Genomic DNA, 13,411 nt, shown 5'->3' on the forward strand with positions numbered 1-13,411 from the left:
GGAGTGATGGAGGGCGGAGGCTGACCGGGGGGCTGAGTGAGGGAGAATGAAGGCTGACGGGAGGGCCGAGTGAGGGAAATGAGGGACAGTGGAGGTTGACCAGGCTGAGTGAGGGGAATGGTGGAGCCTTTGAGTGAGAGGAGCACACCAGCCTCTGAGGAGATAGCAGGGGGACTGAGCGTGCTTGTCCATTTCTGTAGCAATGCCACGCCGCCACAACAGTCAAGTGTGGGATTATTTTCGCTGCATTTCATAAATGTACAGGCCATGAAAGATTGAGAGCAGACCTCCCCTCAGCTGGTTTGAGGAGCAGTGTCTGAGGGGATGCCCAACAGGGTGTGGGAACGTAGTCTGGAGCCCAAGGCGTGAGGGTGGGAATGGACATTGTGGAGGGCAGGAGGGGTGCAGGCAAAGGAGTTGAGGGCCCCAGTGGGACCCCTACACCCTCCCACCCAAGGACCTTCCCTAGGCATGGCCAGGGTGCCTTCCTGGCTCACTTGTGGCCTAGCCCCCACCTGCTCAGCACAAGGTAGTCCCTGGCCAGCCAGGTTCATTCTGGCCCTATGCCCGCTGACCTGATGCAGACCCCTCATGCCTCTTCCTCACTCCTGAGCTGGACCCTCCCCACTAAACCCACTTCAAGCTGCAGGTCACCTCCAGGTGGCACTGAGAAGGTGCCTTGGAGGGAGTTTTACGGTCCCAGTGCTGTCCCCTCGGTGCTCCTGTAGCGCCCAGGACCATGGCCAGCCCCTTTCCTAGGCCCTCTGTAAACTGCACATAGTCTGCCTGGCCTCCTTGCAGTGTCCTGCCCTGCCTGAGCCCTGGAGGGCGCGGTCAGCCATTCCTGTCTAGGCCCTTCCAAGGAGCCAAGCATGCACTGGGAGCTTAACCCATCACTGCTAGATAAGTGACCAACTGTGAGAAATCCCTGATAATCCAGACAGAGCTGCATCCAAAACCAGTGAGCAGGGGGTCCCTGAGGAAGCTCCAGAGTCTGTGCCCTGGGGAGAGGTTATGTCACCAGAGAAACGGTGGGGGGAGCAGAGACTGGAGGAGGGAGGCTGGGCAGAGCATCATGAGACCACGGAGGGGGCCCTGAGGGTGGAGAGGAGGCGTGGACAGTGGCGAGGGCAGGCCCCATGCAGGGCAGGGCAGAGGCAGGGTCTGGGGCGAGCAGGCTGGAGGAGTTCCAGGAGCAGGAGGGGCACGTGCTCAGTGCAGGTGAAACATCAGTTGCGAGGCTGCTTCCGATGAAGCTCTCCCCCCTACTCCAGCAATTGCTGTCGTCTGCCCTGTGCCCCACACGGTGTGACACATGCACCTAGAAGGAGAGGCTCTCACTTGAAGCGGGGCCCAATGGCTGCCACGTGGCGATTCATGCTCCCTTTGGCTCCACCGATGTTCAGGGACATGGAACGCTGCAGGAGGCTGGAAAAGATCTCCACTTGGTCGGAGCTGCAGTACTTGGCGATCTCAAACCTCTGCACCAGAAACTGAGCGAGAATGGGATGTGCTGCCATGATGGGGCTCGGCCAGGCCTGTCCCCTCAGTGCATGCAGCCCACTGCATGGGTGGCTGGTGGGGGAAGACAAGCAGCAGCCTGGGGCTACAAGAGGCGGACAGGGGCCCCAGGGAAATAGGGCGAGGTGGGCAGGAGGTACTGGGGAGAAGACTGGGACAGTCTCCCCTCTTCTTATGTAGGCAGTCTTAGGGCCTGGAGACGCCCTGCCACAGGCCACCCAGCCCTGGAGGAACCCTCACCCTGCGGAGGAAAAGGCAGTGCCCAGTTGAGCTTGGGGAGGGGGGAGCAGGGGCTCAGGCACGTACGTCGATCCAGATGTAGTGGGGCGTCACTTCAGGGGGGCAGGGTTTTGGCTGACTTGCTTCTGACGCTGCCAGAGGGTCTGCTTCCTTAACCTCCGCAGAAAACAGGCCGAACTTCTGCTCCACTGTCATCTGCCAGGCCCCTGCCATCTCCCGCATGAACTGGAAGTACAAGAGACTGTAAGCGCCTCTGAGAAGCAGAACAAAGGAGATTTTTTTTTTTATTTAAATTATAAAAGGAGTATTTCCATTTACGACAGCATCTGAAGAAGTAAACACCTTGGAATGCATTTCACCAGGGAGGTGAAAGACTTGTACACTGAAACTGTAAAACATCAAAAAAAAATTAAAGAAGACCTAAATAAATGGAAGGACATTCTGTGTTCATGGATTGGAGGCTTAGCATTGTTAAGATGTCGATGTTCCCCAAAACAATCTACATATTCAATACAATTCCTGTCAAAATTCCAACAGCCTCTGGAGAAATGGAACAGCCAATCTCAAATTTATATGGAACTAGCTGTTACAGGGCCCTGAATAGCCAAAGCATATCTTTGCCTTTGTTTTCTACCCCAGAGGGTTTGTGAGTTTTGTCCAGGTTGATTGACATTTCCTGGGTAAACTGTAAGCAATCTGATGTTTGATACATTTTGTCCGGGCCTGGGCTGCAGCCTGCTCTGTGACTGGTCTATTTTACACACCTTGCAGGGATTGATTGATATGCCTATGCAAATGAAGTAACTATAGCCTACTATGCAAATGAAGTGTCTGTGGCCTACTGAGAGGGGATGGAAGGGCCATGCCTTGAAACTGACCACGAGTTTGCTTATATATGCACCAACTGCATAGAGGTTGGAGTCAGAAGCAGAACGAAGAAAACAAGACAGAAACAGCAGAGAGAGGTGAGGAACTTCCTAAAAAAGCTGTAACACAGCCCAAGGGCTGTAACACTGAAGACGGCAAAAGGCCTAGAAGGAGTCCTGTGGTAGAGTCAGTGGTGACAGGAGAAGCTTGCTGCTAGGTCTGCAGCTGAAAGAGCTGAACAAACTGCTGCACTGGCTATGAACTGGGTCAGTTAGCAGTGGAGAGGCTGCCAAAGGCATAGAGGCACAGGCCTGTCCTGAGGGGGCTGAAAGGAAGGCTGACCTGAGGGGACTGAGAAGAGGGCTGCACAGCCAAGAACGGGGGTGTACATGGCAGAGAGAGGGCCTGCTTGCTTGCAAGGCCGAGACGAGCTGAGAGAGCTGTCCTGCACTAAACGGATGTTTTCCCTTCTTCAGGGGAGCCTTCCAGACTTTGTCAACATGCTTCCTGATCCTGATCGAAAGTTGTATCCTGTTACTTCCTTAATAAACCACTTAGCTCTAAGTATGGTCTGTGAGTTCCGTGTGGCCATTGCAAAGGATCGTGGAACCCAGCAGAGAAGTAGAGCGTGCCATGGGGAGGACAGCTGGTGTCAGAACTGATAAAGAGGTTGGAGAGTGGAGAGGTATGTCTGACCTCCATCTCATAGGAATCACCTTTGGGCTGATTCTGGCCATTATCCCTCTCGAAGTTAGACAGGTTCTGATGCTACTACTACCATTTCACAGATCCATACCTCACACCATATATGAAAATTAACTCAAGATGGACCAGTGGCCTAAATATAAGAACTAAAACCATAAAACTCTTAAAAGAAAATATAGCAGTAATGTTTTAGGACCTAGGTTTTTTTTTTTTTAATTTTTATTGTGCTTTAAGTGAAAGTTTACAAACCAAGACAGTCTCTCATACAAAAACCTATATACACCTTGCTATAAACTCCTAGCTGCTCTCCCGCTAACGAGACAGTCACTCCTTGTCACCTATCTCTATTTTCGTGTCCATTCAGCCAACTTCTGACCCCCTTTGCCCTCTCATCTCCCCTCCAGACAGGAGATGCCCACATAGTCTCATGTGTCTACTTGATCCAAGAAGCTTACTCTTCACTAATATCATTTTCTATCCCATAGTCCAGTCCTATCCCTGTGTGAAGAGTTGGCTTTGGGAATGGTTCCTGTCTTGGGCTAATGGAAGGTCTGGGGACCATGACCTCTGGGGCCCTTCTAGTCTGAGTCAGACCACTGAGACCTAGTTTTTGACAATGGATTTTTAGATATGACATCAAAAGCACGGGCAGCAAAAGACAAAATAGATAAATTGAACTTTATCAAAATTAAAAACTTTTGTGCATCAGAGAACATTATCAACAAAGTAAAGAGACAGTGCAAATTGGTTTAATATCCAGAATATAAAAACAACTCCTACAACTTAACAACAAAAAGACAAACACTGGATCAAAAAATGGGCAAAGGACTTGAATAGACATTTCACCAAAGAAGAGATAGAAATGGCCAACCAATACATGAAAACATGCTCCACACATCATCAGTTACTACACCAAAAAACCTATTGCCAAGGAGTCGCTTCCGACTCATAGCGACCCTATAGGACAGAGTAGAACTACCCGATTCTACTTTACACTCACTGGGGTGGCTATGATCAAAACAACGGAACAACAAGTGGTGCGGATGTGGACAAACTGGAACCCTCACCCACTGCTGACAGGAACGCAAAATAGTACACACGCTGTGGAAAACAGTTTGGTGATGGGCCGGGGAGTCTGCCTGCGGAGCCCACTTCTTTTCTCCACACCCCGTGAACCCTCCACAGCTTTGACCCCGATCACCAGGCCCAGGTAATGACGGTGGGAGCCAGGTAAAGTCTACAATTGCCTCCACACCAGGGGCCGAGCATCAGGACAGCAGGAGCGGCTTGCTCTGTGGCCTCCCTGACCCATCTATCCACGGGGATGGCTTCCAACTGCCAAGGCACCGCAGCCTGGTTTCCATTTCATGCAGCCACATGCCAGTCGGATGGTGGAGGACATGGGGAGGAAGAAACCCTGAAATTGACTGATGGGCTCCCCACACCTGTGTGCCTTTGGGGTACTGCTCAGAACTAGGTGAATGGGGTATGCCATTCTGACTAAGCAGAGAATCCACAGGGAAATGAGAAGCCAGTCAGCCTCCTTCCCACACATGGGTTGCTGGGAACTGCACAGCTGCACCCATGAGCCAAGTATGGGAGCGGTCACAGGGCGGCTCCCAAATCCACAGCACAGTTCACTCTGCAGACCCCTCCCTGGGGCAGACCTGTTGCCGGGTGTGAATGTGTAGCAGCCCAGTGGGATCTTTCCAGGAGACAAAGGCTGCCCCATTCTTCTAAGGTAACAGAGTAGAAAAATGAAGGGGCGTAGGATCACAACATTTAGGCGTGATACCACCTCTCCAGCCCTGGCCATGCAAGTCACCTGACCTCCATATTCACTTCCTTCCTCTACCAACGGGCAACAACAGCCTCCTGAGGTGGCTGCAGCACAGTGCGATGGACCTGATGGGGTGGACACAAAGCAGGACAGTCTAGGGCGAAAGGGCCACCCCTGCCCTCTAGCCCACGGAGCCACGGTCATGGTAGAGGAACAGAAGACCTGTCACAATTACGAAGAGTTGGGGCCACGTTTTCCAGGGGGTGCTGGTGGGAGCTAGTACGGAATGCTATGGGAATATAAGAGGCTGGGAGCGGCAAGGGGGCCTGAGGAAACCCTGACAAGCTGTGCCTACGGGTCATGGGACTGGGAGGTGGGGTGGATAACAGAGTGGGAAGGAAAAAGCCTTTGAGAGTGAAAGGAGGAAGGCTGGCTTCCAAAGACTAGCCCTCAAGGAGAGATGGATGGGATGGGGGCTGGCAAGAGGGTCTTGGTCCAGGAGTTGGGGATATCGTAGGCTGGGCTTTAAAGGCAACTGGGTCTTGGCTTCAGGGTGAGCGCTTTGGTGTGGCTCAAGGTGGTGTGAACGGCAACAGAACTGCTTCCAACCCAACTATGGCCTCGAACCCAGTGTTAGTTGGGGGCACTGTTGAGGTGCATCCCTGACACACACAGGGTTGGGCACATACCCTGAGGGTGGGCTCCAGGCCTATGGATGCCACGGATGCAGCTGCCATCTTCTAGAGATGGAGAATGCTGACTGCAGGGGTGGGTGCACCTACTGCAAGGCTGTCTTTGCAGAATCCTTTACCTGGCAATGATGAGAAGCGCGGTATCAAGAGCAGTTAGCACTGACTCACTATGTGCTGGGACTGGAGTGTGGCTCTTTTCTTTCCTCTCTACAGGAGGGACAGACACATCTCTAGAAGGAGAGGCCAAACCCACAGAGGGGAGCCAGAACTGCACCCAGATCTGAGGCTCTGCAGGCTGCAGGGTGACCTTCCCAGGCCCTTCTGCACACTGTGCTGAGAGCAGTGCTGGCCAGGTGAGAACCCGGCACCCACCTCAGGCCCACGCAGAAGGGGTTCAGGACCACTGCTGAGCCCAGGGGCCTAGCTGACTTTCCCCTCTGAGAGGTAGGGTAAGTGTCCCCTGACTAGAGGACCACTAGATCAGATCATGTCCTCAGAAATCTGAACAGGCTGACAGGTACAAACCCTAGGCAATTTTACATACTAGGCAAATCTGTGGTATTTACGATCACTACGGAGCCCTGGTGGTACAGTGGTTATGAGCTCGGGCTGCTAACCAAAAGGTCAGCAGTTCAAATCCACCAGCCACTCCTTGGAAACCCCATAGTGCAGCTCTACTCTGTCCTATAGGGTCACTACGAGTCAGAATCACCTCCATGGCTTGGGTTTGAGGATCACTTCTATCACCATCTTCCCAGGACATTCTAATTCCATCTTTGGAAATATTCCAAATTTCCCCCCAGGAACAAGAAAAACAAAACACCCCTTTTGTCCACTTAACTGATCTTAAAAAACAGAAAAAACATGTCAAATCCCTTGCCATCAGGAAAGCTAATGAGATCTTTGAGAAAAAAATTGTTCTTAGGTGTTCATCCAGTCAGCTGAAGGTGAGTATAACCTTTCCGATCAGCTTGTCCGATAGCAATTTCAGAAATGCAGACGAAGGGAAAGGGTGCTGCTCCCAGAGTTAGCTGCTCAGAAAAATGTCCCTGTGGACAAACAACAGCCCTCAGTCATGTCAAGAGGTGTACAGATGACAGGATCTTCCAGTCTCAGTAGAGAAATAGCTCCCCCTGCTGAGCCTCTGAAATTAACACCTTTGAGGTATCTGGTTAAAGCGTTGACTGCTAACTGAAAGGGTAACAGTGCGAAACCACCAGCAGCTCCGCAGGAGAAAGATGTGGTAGTCTGCTTCCACAGGGATTTACAGCCTCGGAAACCCTATGTGCTTGCTAAAAGTTGCAATCGAATCGATGGCAGTGGGCTTTTTTTTTTAAGGCACCGTTGGAGGAGTGGCACAAAAGGTTAACGTGCTGGGCTGCTAACCCAAAGCTTGGAGGGCCGAGTCCACCCAGAGGCACCTTGGAAGAAAGGCCTGGCAACCTAATTCTGGAAAATCCTGTAACTCAGAAAAGGAGGGTGAGAATGACTGCACTACTTAAAGAATATAATCAATGTCACTGAACCATACATATAGAAACCTGAATTGGTCTGTGTTTCTGCTGTGTATATTCTCAACAATAACAACACCACAAATAAATTATTAAAAAGAAAAAAAGAAAATCCTATGGAGCAGTTCTCCTCTGACACACACAGGGGTGTCAGGAGTTCGAAGTCGACTTGACAGCAACTGGTTAAGGCACCACTGGGATGCTTTTCACCCTGGAAACCCCGGTGGCACAGTGGTTAAGAGCTATGGCTGCTAACCAAAAAGGTCAGGAGTCTGAATCCACTAGGTGCTCCCTGGAAACTCTATGCGGCAGTTCTACCCTGTCCTATAGCCTTGCTGTTGAGTCAGAATTGACTGGACAGCAAAGCGTTTTTTTTTTTTTTTTTTTTTGGTTTTGGGATGCTTTTCACGTGTATTCTCTCTAGTCCCCATAGCAGTCCTGTGGTTAAGCATGAGGGACATAATTTTACATGCAAGGAGGCTAAGGAGCTCTAAGATCACCAGCAGCAGAGCCAGGGTGGCCTCTCTGTATGCCCTCGCAGCGCTCACCCCTGCCCTGGGAGCTGGCCCGCACCCTGTTCCTACCGGCACTTCCACGCCGTTCTTGCCGGCCAGCAGCCACTCCCAGCAAGCCAGAGCTGTCTCCATGCCGTGCTCATTGAACATCCGGAGGGGGCCCCAGCACAGGTGATGCAGGAGTTGAGGGTCACAATCTGGAAGCAAACATAGGGTGCTTAGATGTCTCTGAACACTAACACCAAACACAGCACCCTCCCACAGATTAACCCCAAGTCAGCACCAGCTGGGGCCAAGGGTTCAAGTATCAAATGGTTGGCCTTTTATTTACTTTCCACCCCCGAGAGATGCGACATAGATTTCTATCAAGGGAGCTCCAACTGCTCATTCTGCCAGAATGCCGGCTCACAAAGTGCACTTCAGGTCACACCCCGGCCTCCTCACCTCTGCTGCTGATGAGCATGGCAGTCAGCTTGAACATGGCCTGTGTGTAGTTCTGAGGGCTGCTGAGGTCCAACGCTGTGTTCAGCTCCTGGACCATCATTCGGTTCAGGTCGGATATATGGCCTGTGGCGTCTGAGAACCGGATCATTCCATAGACCTGCAAGGAGCATCACGCTGGTCACATGATCCAGGCCACCTGGCGTATCTGGATCAGGAGCCACGTCGTCTTCTGACTCCATGTTGAGGCCTCCCATCCTCCACACCACAGCAGATTCCAGCCAGTTGACCAGTTCCTTCACCTCTGTGGGCCTCAGGTTCCTCATCTGTAGACCCCAGAAGCTAGCCTACACTATCTCCAAGGTCCCTGACAACCCGGACAGTCCATCAGCACCCTGTTTTGTGTGGGCTGTGGTATCTGCATCCCTAGTGAGTGGGGGGCCCGTCTGCTTCCCCTACAGGGCTTGTTTATTCCAATGGCTGGTCTTCCCTGTGAACCTTGGAAGGTGGGACCCTGAACTGCTCAGCTGCCACCGCCCACCACCTTCTCAGCCTCTGGGAATTGCTCATAGAGCCTGTCCCGCATTTGTTCTGAATACTCCGGTGGTGGCGGGAAGGTTGTCTTTTTAGGATAGGTTTTCTGGAATAAGACAGGCCTCTTCTGCAGTCAGTCTTGTAAATAAGAAAGCAGCACTTTTCTTGGGGGCGGGGGGAAGGTGCAACTTTAAAAATAGGGAGCCTGGTATTCTTGATGACTCACTAATTGATCCTGAAGGTACCTGATTTATTCAGCCCATGTTCATGCTGTCCTACTGTGAGTCAGACATGGCTCTGCTGGAATGCACAGATGACAAGACCAGGTCCCTGTGCTCAAGGGAAGTCAGTTTCTTTCTCCGTAGAAACGAACTCACAGTACTTACAGCTCACCCAGGGTTATACATGGCACTCAGCAAGTGTTCACTACAACTTAGAAAAGAAAAACTGTCCCCAAATCAGAACGCTTCAGTGTAGCTACAGCGTGTGTACACGAAGCCACCCTCCCGCGGAGATGGTCTGTCATGCTTCAGAATGTTCCAGGGGCATGCGTCTTAGGCCCCAAGGCCATCATGTCCACCTAAGACAGCAAGTTTTATCATCTTGTCCACATCCACCCAGACCCTCATTAATCCTTCATCTGGAAGGAGCCCACTGGCATCAGGATGCTTGGATACTCGGAAGGGCCTCTGACACGAGGGAAGGGCAGTACCTCTCCAGCATAGCGGTTGCGCAGATTCAGGGATGCCATGAAGTTGGAGTAGTCTTTCTTCACACAGGCTGGACGCTCAGTTAGCTGAGTTGCCTGCAGACAAGCATGGATAAATATTTCAGACGGCTGCAACAATACAGGTTTTCTCACGTCTACCATGGCTAAGCTCAATGAAGACGTCCGTGGTTATTAGAAGTCTTCAATGCTGAAGTTAATAAAAGGAAACACTTCAGAACACTCTTTAGTCTGATATGGTCCCTGGGGAGAAAAACTTCAGCATTTTAGTATGAGAAGTTTCTCTGGAAGGCAGCTTGTTCTGTATAGCTTCGCTCTGCTGTCCTGACTACATGCTCACTCCCAGTGCACACCGATCTTTACAATGAAAGTAATCGCTAGGCTGTTGTGAGAACAACTGTAATCTGCCATGGCAATGCTATGACAGTTCATGCTCGTAGGACGCCTCCTTGGGTGCGTCCTGGTGTGTCAGCGTGATGTTCAGGTGGCAGAGGTAACTGAAGGCGGAAGCAGTGAGGGCAGAGCCAGCAAGAGCCAGTGCTTTGCAATCTAACAGCAGAAGACAAAAGGGGCAGAGTCTGGGCGTGGAAGGGGATAAGAAGCTAAAGTGACCACACGAGGTGGGTCTGCACATGGTCAGGAAACATAGATGGATGGTCTTGTCAAGGGGCAGTGGAGCACAGCAGGGACAGCCTTGGCTCTGGAGTCCGATGAGCTGGGCTCTGGCCTTTCCTTTCTCCTGAGAAACCCTGTCCCATTTGGTAACAGGGATGGAGGGAAAAGGGAGGTAGTGAAGAGGGGGGCTCTAGAGCCAGACAGAGACATTTCCAGATCTGCCCTCTCCAGCTGTCTGACCTTAGTTCCCTTTCTGTAATGTGGTGACAACAGCAGTATCTACCTCATAGAGTCTTCCTGAGTATTCAACAAGCCGAACACATGCTCAGTGCTTAGGATAATGCTGCCACACCAAGCACTCACAGGTGGTGGCTGCTGTCATCCTGTGAAGTGGCGGTGGGAACCACGTGGAGCACAGGCTGGACGGTTCGGTGGGGCACTGAGCAGTGAGTGCAAGATGAGGAGGACCTCGCCTGGGCAGTGGCTGCTGGGATGTAGGACAGGCAGCTGTGCTGGTGAAACAGAGGACTATTCCCAGGATGGTGATGTGGGGGAGGAAGGGGCCACAGGAAGACATCTGCCTGGGGGCTTGAGACAGGGAAGACAGGAGAGGTGGGTCTGCAGAGGTGAGTGCAGGGGCTCAGCTCATCAGTGATGTCAGGTGGTCAATCTAGGAGGACAGAGTGAGAGGACCACTGTGAGGCCGAATGCCTGTGCCTCGTTTAGGAAGCCCGACACAGAAGCAGGTCTCTTCTGTTTCCACAGGTCCCAGGGAAAGAGCTGTGGGAGGGGCCTCTACGCTCTGACCCATAGAATCGGCTGGGCACCACATCTCTGGGCAGGCCCTGCTGCACCCCCATCCTGCTCTGCGGGTCCTCACAGCACCCCTGCCAAAGTGTCACTGCTCCCAATCCAGTGGGCAGTCCCCGAGCAGGGCCTGGAGGGCTACCCCATCACCACCTCACCACCACCGCAGAGAGCAGACTCAGAGGGGTTCAGGTCCGTGCAAGCTCAGTAGCACACAGGCAACCTCCACACCAAGGTACAGATCAGGGGTACTGGCAGGGACACCCCACAGGGGAAGTGGCTCGAGTTCTGTGGAGACTGTGGTCTGGGCCCAGGGGTAGCTCAGTATACATTTTTACCGAGACTTTCGAAAACAAGCCTCCTCACCAAAAGGATTTTAGGAGGGGCCTTGGGATCGGAGGAGTGAATATCAGGGAAACAGGGACTGGCACACATGTTTCTGAACGCAGGTGGCCACAGCGACGTGATAGACAGGGTGTCAGAGGGCTCCTGGTATCCACCAGTGGAGCGGCCTCAGGCAGGGGCCATCCTTTCTGTGTCCTCACACAATGGGGATGTTAGCAGCACACACTTCACAGGCCGTGTGAAGATTTGACAAGCTTGCACTGTGAGTGCTTGTACATGGCAGGTGCACAGTAACCCCAGTTTTAAAAACGAGAGGCCACCTGAGAACTGATGGTCTGATGGAGGGCCTCAGCTGGCAGACCATCCAAAATGGTTATACTCACAGGGGACACAGAGCCTTCAGCCCAGAAGCCCACGCTGAGAGGACTAGCCTGCAGGCAGGAGTCACAAAGCCGGTGGGCAGACACAAGGGTAAGTGTGAAACAGAACTTAGCAGACAACTAAGCTAGGAATGTGGAGGAATGTTCAGACTCCATCGGGGTAGCCCCAAACAAACCACTCTCTCCTGGGGCCCCTTCTCCGGCCCCCACTCCCCTTTCTTTGGCTGACCTCACCCCTACTTCACCCAGAAAAGCCTGGGCACTGGGAAGGAGCCCTCAGCTTCTTGTCTCCCCTTCACAGAGTCATAGCACTATCCCCCCACCCCCTGGACCCAGGAGTTTTGGTGGTTCCTCTTCCTTGCCCATAGCTTGTCATTACTACCATGTTCTCTAGCTATGGCTCGGCCCGGCATCATGGGAGACTGCAGGCAAATGACCAATTTTCACGTCTTCCCTTCAGCATCTTTTTACTACAAATCAACACAACCTACCAATTTCGTGAAAAGTAGACATTACTGGGGAAAATGAATTTCTCGATTGCTGGGGTGGGCCACAGTGTGAGCCAGCTCCCCACTGCCCTGTCTGACCCTGACTGCTCTATGTATGACACATCGTCACCAGGCAGAGCTGGTGGAAAGGACTGTGGCCCAGCACCCAGGTGGTAAGAGGTCCCATGGAGGTTGCCAACCCAGTCCTCTGGGTGGCATGACCCACTGGCCTGAGACCATGCTTCCAAAACTCTGCCCCTCTGAGGAGGCTCTTCCCCTCTGGAATATTCCGAGTGATGACAGGAGTTACTCAGTGGAGAGTCTGCAGTCTCCCCTGCCTCCCACAGAGCAGGCGCTGCTCAGGGTCTCGAGCACACCAACCATGAGGACACGATACAAAAATATCCTTCCCTGTTTAGCAACAGAAGACAGAAAGCCTAACTTGACCTAGTTTTCTGAAGACAATGATTAAAATCTTGTAGGCAAACAGATCTCCTGGGAGTCAGTTGAGCTTAGAAGAGGACTGCAAACTGTCACACACCTTCTTAGTTTATGAGTTCGCTTCTGGCCTCTGGCTGTGTACCCAAAGTGTCAAGAGTCCTAGGTCTGGGAGCTGTGTCCAGAGCTGATTTCCTGCCCCACTGCCCTGCCAGAGTAGGAGGCCCAGGGACAGTACCTCGGCCCATAAATTCGGCCACGCCTGGCTCAACTGGCCACGTCTATGGATGCTGATGTCTTTAGAAAAAACGCAATAACCTCTAGGTGAGCGCTCCAGTGATACAATCAGGAGTGAGAAGACACTGATCTTCTCTGGGCACTGCCCGGGGGTCTTGTACCCAGGGCCTGAGTAACCAGCTCTCTCCTCCTGCCTGGGGGTCTATGGGCATGATGATAACTCACAGGGCAGCCTTGGCATCCCTCCTTCTCAGGCCCTCAGCCTCTGCATCTCTACCATGTCACACCCTCACAAGACAGGCAGGCGACCCTCCCGTTCCACGCTTTTGTGAAAGTGCAGTGATTCATGTGAGGCACACAACCATGCTCCTGTGCAAATTAACCAGGAGTCTCTGGTGCTGGTGACTGTGGCTGCCACACTCCAAAACAGCATCGCCAGTCAGAGCACCAGCTGCCAACTGCCTGTTCTGACCCTGAGCTATCATTTACCTTAGGGGAGAAGGCATGACTTAATAGCTCTGTTGGAGTCCTGTGTGGTACAGGTGGCTAGGGCACTCAGCTGCCAACC

At 52.4% G+C, this 13,411-nt stretch overlaps 1 protein-coding gene across 6 annotated transcripts in view; it reads right to left on the reverse strand.

Annotated features, from left to right (window-relative positions):
* PI4KA (phosphatidylinositol 4-kinase alpha) overlaps positions 1–13,411 on the reverse strand; it is a 155,415-nt gene that overhangs the window by 20,117 nt on the left and 121,887 nt on the right. For all 6 annotated transcript variants that reach the window (XR_010318596.1, XM_064272361.1, XM_003419301.4 and 3 more), the window contains 5 exons: positions 9,519–9,611; positions 8,276–8,432; positions 7,901–8,028; positions 1,828–1,986; positions 1,342–1,493 (listed from right to left, as the gene is read on the reverse strand). Coding sequence is in view for 5 of the 6 variants with exons in the window: in XM_064272361.1 (XP_064128431.1) it covers positions 1,342–1,493; positions 1,828–1,986; positions 7,901–8,028; positions 8,276–8,432; positions 9,519–9,611 (689 nt within the window). In the remaining variant the exon portion in view is untranslated. The remainder of the gene's footprint in view (positions 1–1,341; positions 1,494–1,827; positions 1,987–7,900; positions 8,029–8,275; positions 8,433–9,518; positions 9,612–13,411) is intronic.

This window comes from Loxodonta africana, chromosome 19 (assembly GCF_030014295.1).
Source record: "Loxodonta africana isolate mLoxAfr1 chromosome 19, mLoxAfr1.hap2, whole genome shotgun sequence".
Taxonomy (NCBI): Eukaryota; Metazoa; Chordata; class Mammalia; order Proboscidea; family Elephantidae; genus Loxodonta; species Loxodonta africana.